Genomic DNA, 9680 nt, shown 5'->3' on the forward strand with positions numbered 1-9680 from the left:
GTGCCCAGGGTGGGGGTCCGAGCGCTGGATGAGCTGCCGGAGGGTCCCGGAGCCCGGAAGAGGCAGGTGCTTGGTGTCACTCGGGGTCGTCGTCGCCCCCCTCTCCCCGGGGCCCGTCCCCGTCCCCAGCTGCCCGGGGGGGGGAGGCGCCCCCCTGTCTCGCCCCCCCCTTGCCCCGGGCGGGACTACAACTCCCGGCGCGCCCCGCGGCCGCGCCTCGCCGCCGAAGACGGGCGGCGGGGATTGGTCGGGAGCCTCGAGCCAATCGGGAAGCGCCTTGTTGGCCGGGCCGAGGCCGGTCTGAGGGAAGGAGGCAAGATGGTTCTGGAGAGCACCATGGTGTGGTGAGCGAAGCGGGACGGCTCGAGCCGAGCCGGGCCGGGCTCCCCTCCCTCCCTCCCGCCGCCCTCGCCTCCCTCCTCCCCCCGTCCCTGCCCCGCGCCGCGGCGCGGCTCCGTGCCCGTGCGTCCGGGTCGCACGGGGTTTGCCTGAGTCATCCCGAGCGGGGGCAGGGCCGGGCCCGGGGCAGAGTCTGGGGCAGGGCCGGGCTGGGAGTCAGGGTCTGGGGGGAGGGTGTAGTGAGGTGGAGAGGCAGCGCCTGGTGGGAAGAGCCGTGGGTTTGGGGTAGGTGATGTACAGGGGAAGGTCTGTGAGGCTTGGAGCGAGTGAGGGGTGGGGAAATCAGTGCCTGGAGGGGAGAGATTTGGGGCGGGGGGGGTTGGCTTGGAGAATATATTTGGGTTGGGGAGAGGATGGCTGCTGAGGTGGGGGCATCAAGGTGGTGGGGAAGATTCTGAGTAGTGGCTGCTTGGGAGAGAAGCTCGGTGAAATGGGGAGCAGATTAGGCTGGAGGGAATCTAGGAAAGTAAGGTGGTGGTGGGGGGGTCGTTGGTGGGGGGAGTTAAAGGGGGCAGGATGGGGTGAGGAGGAGTCTTTTGGTGGGAAAGGCTCTGGGCTAAGCAGGGGGATAAAGGAGCTAGGACAACGATGAAGAGGCTTTTGTAGGGGACAGTGGTGTTAATAGGGGTGCAAGGGAGCACTTGGTAAGCCCAGGGAAAGCTGGATGACGGAGAATGGGATGGGGAGAGCTGCTGCTGCTGCTAGGCTGATACGGCAGCAGGCAACCCTGGGACAACAAATGGGCACCARTAAACCTGGCTGGACAAAATTCTGCGTCAAAGTAGTACAGCAAAGAGCTAACTTCAGGCCGAGCCCCCTGCAGCGCGCAGCGCTGCCAGCCTGGGCTGGGGCAGGTTTGTGCGACTGTAACCTGCTACCTGAAGGAGGCCGGCTGCTCAGGCTCCGGGCCATACCCCGTGCCTCTGCGACGGGAGCGAAGGGGTTAGTGCTTGGGTGATGCTGCTTCTAGCACAGCTGTAATCTGGCTTTTACTGTTTTACTCTTGCTCAGCATCAGTTTCAAGGTAAAAGGGCCCTGTGTGCTGAAYACAAGCTGCAACCAGCGTTGGAAGAAGGAAACTTTGATTTCAGATTATGTGCTAAAGCTGCTGTTTTGATGTATCAGTGCTATCACAACAGCTACAGCCTCTCAGGCCTGATACCTCTTGTTTTTGATGGTTAAGGAGGCCACAGTAGAGCAAATCCTTGAAATACACACAGGTTCTGTTGTTCCTTTAGCTCTCCACATGTTCCTGTGGTTGTTTGGGTAAAGCTATTACCACAGTCTGATCTGGTGACTGTATATTAAGTCCTTGATATTTTCTCTAGATAACTCTCTGCTTACTCGTGTTTAAGGGAGTTAAAATGTGTCACAACTCCTTGTGTTGTGCTGGATCAACCTCATGAACAGTAAACTGAAGTTCAGACGGCTTTGGGCAAACGGCACTTTGTTTCTTTGTGCCTTTGTCCACGTTCTAAGATGAAGTTTGTGCCGCTGCCTTCTTGCTGCTCTCCAGCCGTGTAGGCCAGCGCACACATTGCGCTGGGTTATTCAGCGTGGGGCCGGAGGAGAAACAGCCCAGCGCCAGCAGCACTTGCTGGTCCTGACAGGGAACCAACGACTGCAGTGTCAGGAAAACAGTTGCAACAAGCAAGCAGTTGTTTCGAAAGGAAACGTTCTCACTTGTGTCAGAACTAAAAGCGTGGACGTACTGCTTAGGGAAGACTTAATTTGGGCRGAGATAAACTTCCAAGCTTTTATTTAAATTAATCCTTCTCTCGAGTGGCTTTTCTGAAGGCCGGCGTATGAGCAGAGTTTCCTCTGCTCGCTCTGTGCTATCTGTGAGCACCAACAGCGGAAGGCAGAGACTTAATTACGGCGTTGTTTTGTTTTGGCTACCGCAGTTAGACGCTGGGGGTCAGCGTTGCCCATGTGCTGCAGGGGGATAAGTGTGGGCATTCGTGTGTGTGTGTGTGTGTGTGTGTGGGGTCCTCTTCTGGTGTCCAGGCCCTGACGCCCCCCTTGCATGTTGTAATTTAGAGCAAGGAAACCGGACTGTGTGACTCAGATTGCAGCGTTACCCTTTCGCCTTGAGGAGACCACCGCATCGCTGTCCTGGGGAGCAGAGATGCTGATTTTCTTGGGAGCGGGGTTTGCAAAGAGCTCTGCAGTCCGTTCCCCGTGCTCTGGAAGCCTTGCGGTGGAAAGCTGCTTTTTGTTATGAGGAAAGCTTCTCCGTGGTGGTGTTGAGTGCAGAGCTTAAGGTTAYGGTGGAGTGGTGTCTCCTGGCGGGTTTTTGCTGTGCCCCTGTGGAGATGGGAGAAGGCGYGTGAACATTTTGGGGAGCGTGGGCTTGAATTTGTGCAGCCACAGCACCCAGAGCACCCTCTCGTGCTCTTCAGCAAAAGCGGGAGCTTCCAGCTCGGCTCAGGCTCCTTGGCTGTTGTGAGGCTGCAAGCATTCGTCCTGCAACCCCAAGCACAGTCCCTGTGACGTGTCCCTCCTCCCCGAAGGAYGGCTCTGATCCGAGCACTCGTGGAAACGTAGAGGGGCCTCACTGTSTTCTTGGTAGCCTGGACTCAGGTCCCTTGGCCTCTGTGGAGTGTGTGCGTCCCACTGTGCACCCCCARCTGCCTGACCTCAGGTGTGCCATCCTGAAAAGCACGTTTGGGGGGAGGGGGGGGAACAGCTTCACCTGCTTTGTTTCTAAGCCAATACCTTCTTCTCTGTATTTCAGTGTGGACAACAGTGAATATATGAGAAATGGGGACTTTTTACCCACTCGCCTGCAAGCCCAGCAAGATGCTGTCAACATTGTGTGCCACTCGAAAACCCGCAGCAACCCCGAGAACAACGTGGGGCTCATTACCTTAGCCAAGTAGGACTGCCGGAGGGACTCCAGCCTCAGGGGGCCGGTGCAAGGTCTCGCAGCAAGCGGGTGCCAATGCTTGCGGGGAGGCTGGGGGATGCGTGGGAGAGTGTGTGGGYAAGGACTGAGGAGATTATTGCAAAATGGGGCAGCAACAGCACAGTCTAAAACTRAACTAGTTCTTCCAAGAGGACTGGTACAAGAAAGCCTGGTTTCTGAGAGGTGTCTGGCTTGTTGGGCTCAGTCCTGCATCATGATGCTGAAGCGTTTCAGAGGCTTTTCTTTCTASTCTCGAACTCTTCCAGACCTGTCTCTTGAGGCTTTGTGTCCCAAAGTGTGGCTAATAAAGACTGAGCTGTTGCTGCAGCTCGTAGAGAGCCTCAAGAGAGCATTTTTTCTGTTTTTTCTGAAGCTTGTAGAAACTCGGTGCCTTTGAGAGCTCCCTCTCGGTCAGAATTGGTTAAAATTGGCCAGTGGGCTCCAGGATACTGGGGCAGACACTTGCAAGCCTTCACACAGACAGATTAMATGCTTTGCTTTTCTAGAAAGCCAGGCTAAAAGTCTTGCTCCCTGTGCGCGCTGACCCACCCCGGCTGAATGCTGGCAGGCTCTCGGAGTACACACGAGCTGTRGGCTTATTGCAGGGAGAGTTCTTTTACTCCCACAGGAGATGAAGGGTTTTGCAAAGAAGATCTCAAATAAAAGGTCACTGAATTAAATGTATTTTTCTTGTAGTAACTGTGAAGTGTTGACCACGCTCACCCCAGACACAGGCCGGATCCTTTCAAAGCTACACACAGTGCAACCCAAAGGGAAAATTACCTTTTGTACAGGGATCAGAGTTGCTCACGTAAGTGGTCTTGTTRGTTTCTCACAAGTGAGTCTCTGCCTTTCTCTGTAATTCCCTTTGCCTTCCTGAGTCCTGCTAAACTATTTGTCATTCTAATGGCTGGAATGTGGTTCTCTTTCTGCCTTTATGGCTAAGSAGTTCTGAGCAAATCATTTCGGTTTTGCCAGATGCAAAATGCAGCTGAASCTTTCAGAAAATCCTACAATAACAGTTTGGTAGTCTAATAGTCTGGTCCTAAAGTTTGCTTCAGAGGTGGATCAGTCTTGGCAGCTGCTTTGTAGAAATCCAGGCATGCTGCTCAGCAGCTTAAGACGTTGAATCAGTATCTGGACACGTAAAGTGAATTTAGGGAGGTGGCTTGAAACTACCCATGTTGGAATTTGGCCAAGATGCTGCATTTAATGTAATCCCACTCAGCTGTCACCTGCTACTCTGAGAAATAACTGTATTGGAGCCCAGRTTGGGGAAAACCCATGACTGTCTTGAAGGGGAAAAGGGGGAAATATGCATTAGAGAGATAGAAAACTTTTGATTTGTGGCTAGACTCTGACTGTGGCATGTCTTGAGCTGAGTGAGGTGGTGTGCTGAGTCCAGCCCTTCCCACCGAGGAGATCAGGCTCCTTGACTGAGGACTCTCCACCAGRGCACGGTCACCCTTTTGTCCTGTTTTTTTGCTCTATCCTGGAATGTATTTCTCATCGTAGCTTTTCTGCCCTTGCATTGAGGGTGAAGACATGATATCAGGCCTCTTGAGCTTGTTCCGAGCTTTGATCTGGAGCTCCTCTGATCTCAGGACACGGAAAGCTTTGTTGTGAATCAATCTAGTTAGTGCACTTTAAGACATTAGCATTCCTCAGTGGGAAAAGAAGTTTTAAGCAAGCTTACTTGACTGGGTAGCAACAAACTGGCAGCACATGCCTGCTCCGAGCTGAGCCATAGCTTCCAGCAAAGGGGAGGTCCTTAAAGCGTGCTTGCTCGTGGACTTACAGTCACATGAACATACCTTTCACTTCTGCTGCAGGCCTAAAACGAGGGCAAAACTGAGTCGGCGGTGGTCCCTACTGGGAGCGGCCGACAGTGTCGRTATTAGTGGCTGTTCTACCCGGAACTCTCTGTATGAGCAGCAGCTGCACTGAAAAACAGCATAAAGCTGTGACCTGAATCACAAACACAGCACTGACTTCACTGTGAGTTTCGGGAGGAAGAGGAGAAACTGCGAGTTGCCTTCAGCCCAGTTGGTTCTTTGCTGCTCTGTTGATGTGGATTTAACTTCCTTCGGGGCTTCCATTGTTCATCTCTCTCTGATGAAATTTGCTACTGAAAAGTCTCCCTGGGTATTTAGCGTAAATTTTCCTGTGTGTATACACATGAAAGCAAGAGAAGTGACTAAKGGCCATGTCTTCTTTCCTGGGAATTGCTCACTAAGTACCACGTAACTTTTGTTTTGTAGCTGGCTTTAAAACATCGTCAAGGCAAGAATCACAAGATGCGAATCATTGCCTTTGTGGGGAGCCCTGTAGAAGATAATGAGAAAGATGTGAGTAGTGACGAGTCAAATGAAAATATGTTGGGTCTGTTTCTCGCTCTGCCTTGAATGACTTGAACTGTAAATCAGCTTCTTTGATTAGTTCCCTGCTCTGTATTGAAATTAAGACTTTATAGGCTAAAAAGGAGACTGCGTGACCGACACACTTGCTAGCAGAGTGGTTCTCAGTGGGGAGGAAGAGAGAGGATGAGGAAGGGCTACTGTAGGCACTGCCAGGGTTCCTGTCTCCTGTGGGAATGGACACAGAGAGGGGCTGGGGCCTGAAGTGTGAGAGCTTGAGTCAGGCAGGTGTGTGTGTGTGTGTGTGTGTGTGTGTGTGTGTGTGTAGAACCTAACGCAGTCAGGAGCAGCTCAACCCATGCAGTTCTTCAGGCCTTTCTGCAAAGGCTGGAAGAGGGCTGATGCAATGGAACAGCTGGCTTTCTCCGAAGAACTTGGTGCATTAGCGCTGGCTCCTTTCCCAGGGAAACGTGATACACTTGCACTCAAAAGAGAACCTTGTTTATCATTTGACGTAGGGCTCAGGGTCGGCTGAGCGTTTAGCCTCTGAGGCAGGCCCGGAGCTGCCAGGCAGAATGGGCACAGCTGGGCCCGAGCCAAGGACAGAGATCCAGATCTCTCACTGTTTTGTGTAGGATCACTTCCTTCCCCCGGTTCAGGCTGCTCTATCTACTGTGGGAGCCTCTGTTGCGTCCTGGGCCTCCTGACTTGCTGTCAGCTAGATCACTGTGGGCTTTTAGTCTGAGGAGCTAAGGGAAGACATCTGGATCCCTTAGCAGAAATAAAACCCTGAACTTTAGGGAGGTGCTGTTCTCTTTGTGCTTGATATAAGGCAGACAAAGTTAATCCAGACATTCTGGGTCTCTCTGAAAGAGCAAGTCAAAAGCATGTCTGTTTTCTGGGGGAGGGAGATGATGTTTCCTGCTCCAGGCTCTCGCTTGCATCTTTGCAGAAGCGATAGGGACCATTAATTGCTCTGGCAGCAAGAGCTTCCTTAGTTGTGCCACCCTGAAGTGACTTGGGTACTGTTTGGTGGTGCCTGTCCCACCTAYGGACCATCTCAAATGCTTTACTCTTGGGAGACAGCTGTGGAGCTTGGGAGGGCTACAATCTGGGAAGCTCAGATTTTGGGCTCTGCATCTCAAGGAGTGAATCTCGAGTGCTCTTGTCTGGTTTCTGATGAGCTAAATATATCTAAGAGCTGAAATCAAAGCCATGGAAAGCTAATGCTGCAGTTTCTCCTTATTGCAGCTGGTGAAGTTGGCAAAGCGTCTTAAGAAAGAGAAAGTCAACGTGGACATAATCAATTTTGGAGAAGAGGTGAGACTTCTCCAGTGTTCCTTGTAATTCAGATTCAAGCCATGGTTTTGTGTGTTTTCCAGCCTGAAGATTTTACTCAGGCTTAGTTCTCTTAGTGGAGAGAATGAACAGTTCTCTGAACCTCCGTCTCTTTAGCAGCTGTCTCAATAAAAACGCTAATGTCGGGAGTAAGAGACTTCTCCTGTTTCACTGAAAGCCTTGTTGAAGGCTTTTCTCCTTAAAGGAAATGGCAGAGCCACTCATGTGCTTCTGAGTGGCGTTTCACTCCTTGTCTTAGATCAGCGTCACATGTTGCTCCGCTCTGATCTGGGCGCTGTTGAGGGTTTTTGTTCACGGGGAGAAAAGTAGCTTGTGAGAGGATAATACAGCCAAGGCATAGCTTTCCCACTGGGAGGGCTGCGCAGCCGCCCGCTGCTGGGCCTCTGCAACAGATGGCAACCCCCAGGAGTGAAGTGTGGCATAACCCCAAGCCACTTGTACAGCTCTCAGTTCCCCGGTACCATGAGAGCTGTGGAGAGCGAGCTGAGGACTGGGGGGATGTTGAGGTGTGTAGAGCAACTTGCTGCCTGTCCCTCACTGAGATGAGTAGGGAGTCAAATCAGTCTCTAATCACAGCTTTTCTCTTTGGCTGTAGGAAGCCAACACAGACAAGCTCACTGCCTTCATTAACACCTTAAATGGCAAGGATGGGACCGGCTCCCACCTGGTGACAGTGCCTCCGGGGCCGAGCCTAGCTGATGCCCTCATCAGCTCCCCGATTCTGGCCGGGGAGGGCGGTGCCATGCTGGGCCTCGGGGCCAGTGATTTYGAGTTTGGTGTGGATCCAAGTGCGGACCCGGAACTGGCTCTGGTAAGCGATGAGGAGACAGAGGGTGATGRCGAGTGCCAAGCTCGGTCTGTTGGAGCTCTGCCCAGCTCATCTATATTCTGCCTCTGTCTCCGCAGGCCCTGCGGGTCTCCATGGAGGAGCAGAGGCAGCGGCAAGAGGAGGAGGCCAGGAGGGCTGCGGCCGCCTCTGCAGCTGAGGCTGGGATCGCRGCCACTGGAGGGGATGGTAATGAACTGGGCAGGGAACGAATCTGCTTTTGGCGGGTAGGGTGAGGCAGCAAGTTTTCCAGGGAGCGCATATACATCCAGCTAGCGAGAAGGGGTGTCCAGGCTGCTGGGACTGTGCTCAGAGGTTTGGGGCTGCCCAGCACCGTGGCATATAGGCTCTGTTCATGGCAGGGCTTTTCTGCGCAGCTTTGCAGTTTTCAGATCCACCACAGTGAAAAACGGGGGGTTTTCTGGCCTGAATCATTGGACTTGTCTYCAACCAGGCTGTTGAGCCACAGTGTTTGGGGCAGATCCAGGCTCGGGGACTACATCATACTTCTGAAACTCCCTCAGTTCCCAAATGGAGACAGATCCCCATGTCTCTCACAAATGCTGCAGGGAGCTGCTCTGCTCTAGCCCCCCTTCCCAGCACGGCTGCATTTACAACTGCAGAAGGGGGTCTTGTGCTGCTGGTCACGCCATGGCAGTGCCCTGGTCACCGAGCAATGCAGAGCAGCTCTCCTGGCTGGTTCCTGAGTGTGGAGTTTTGTCCGTGCAGATTCAGACGATGCTTTGCTGAAGATGACGATAACTCAGCAGGAGTTTGGCCGCGCTGGGCTGCCTGACCTCAGCAGCATGACGGAGGAGGAACAAATCGCCTACGCCATGCAGATGTCACTGCAGGGAGCGGGTGAGTAACTGGGTGCCRACACTTGGCTCGTTCTCAGCTGACTTCTCCCAGAACAAGGGTGAAGGGGCGACTCCTCCATACCCATCTAGAACTGCTGTCCCCTACACACCGACATGCCCTGAAATGGGGAATTGTCATCTGGGCGGGCCCTGAATCTCCCTGAACACCTGTGGGATACGTACCTGGCTTGCTCAACCGTGACCTGTGTCCTTCACCACTTCAGGCTGGGGCTATGCGTGTGTAAATCCTCCATCCTGAGATGTTTCTCTCCTCTTGACAGAGTTTGCCCAGGCAGAGGCAGCGGAAGTGGACAGTAGCACAGCCATGGACACATCTGAACCCACTAAGGTGACGCTTTACCATCCCGATCTGTCTGGAAAGACCTGTCCCAGCCTCTCCTGATGCCTTCCCAGCATCCTAGAGTCCCTCTCTGTGCTCAGCACCGGGGTCAGGTTCCTTGCTCTGGGCTGCCCCATCCCTTTGTGCTACGGACCTGCCATGAGCTTCAGCTTCCCCGGTCACTAGGACCCACCCTTTCCCTGCAGAGCTTGCCCCACTGAGAGGTGAGGCACATCCAGAACCAGGTCCCAGCCTGTTCCCGACTCTTTTCCATCCCCCTGCAGGAGGAGGATGACTATGATGTGATGCAGGACCCCGAGTTCCTGCAGAGTGTGCTGGAGAACCTGCCCGGCGTWGACCCTAACAACGAGGCCATCCGCAACGCCATGGGCTCCCTGGCCTCGCAGGCCTCCAAGGAGAGCAAGGACAAAAAGGAGGAGGAGAAGAAATGACAGCGCTGGGGCTGGGTCTCGCTGATGGGCGGGCGGTGAGTCGGTCTCGCATGTTCTGGCCGGGTAGCTTCAGCCTAGCCGTCGCCCTCGGGTCGAGCGCGGAGGAGCCCGCTGCAAGGCAGCAGGGGTAGGGGCTGGGTTTCCTTGATGTAACAGGTTAATAAAAGCCTTTAACGTTG

At 53.7% G+C, this 9680-nt stretch overlaps 1 protein-coding gene across 1 annotated transcript; it reads left to right on the forward strand.

Annotated features, from left to right (window-relative positions):
- The first annotated feature begins 277 nt into the window (after positions 1–277).
- PSMD4 (proteasome 26S subunit ubiquitin receptor, non-ATPase 4) lies at positions 278–9680 on the forward strand. The gene is made up of 10 exons (XM_085316541.1): positions 278–344; positions 3137–3277; positions 4004–4118; positions 5569–5655; positions 6916–6984; positions 7619–7834; positions 7930–8038; positions 8579–8710; positions 8991–9058; positions 9334–9680. Exons 1-10 carry the CDS (start codon positions 319–321, stop codon positions 9499–9501), a joined length of 1131 nt encoding a protein of 376 aa, XP_085172667.1. The 5' UTR covers positions 278–318; the 3' UTR covers positions 9502–9680.

Source organism: Rhea americana, unplaced genomic scaffold (genome assembly GCF_003343005.1).
Source record: "Rhea americana isolate MKP2758 unplaced genomic scaffold, rheAme1 scaffold_471, whole genome shotgun sequence".
NCBI classification, from domain to species: domain Eukaryota; kingdom Metazoa; phylum Chordata; class Aves; order Rheiformes; family Rheidae; genus Rhea; species Rhea americana.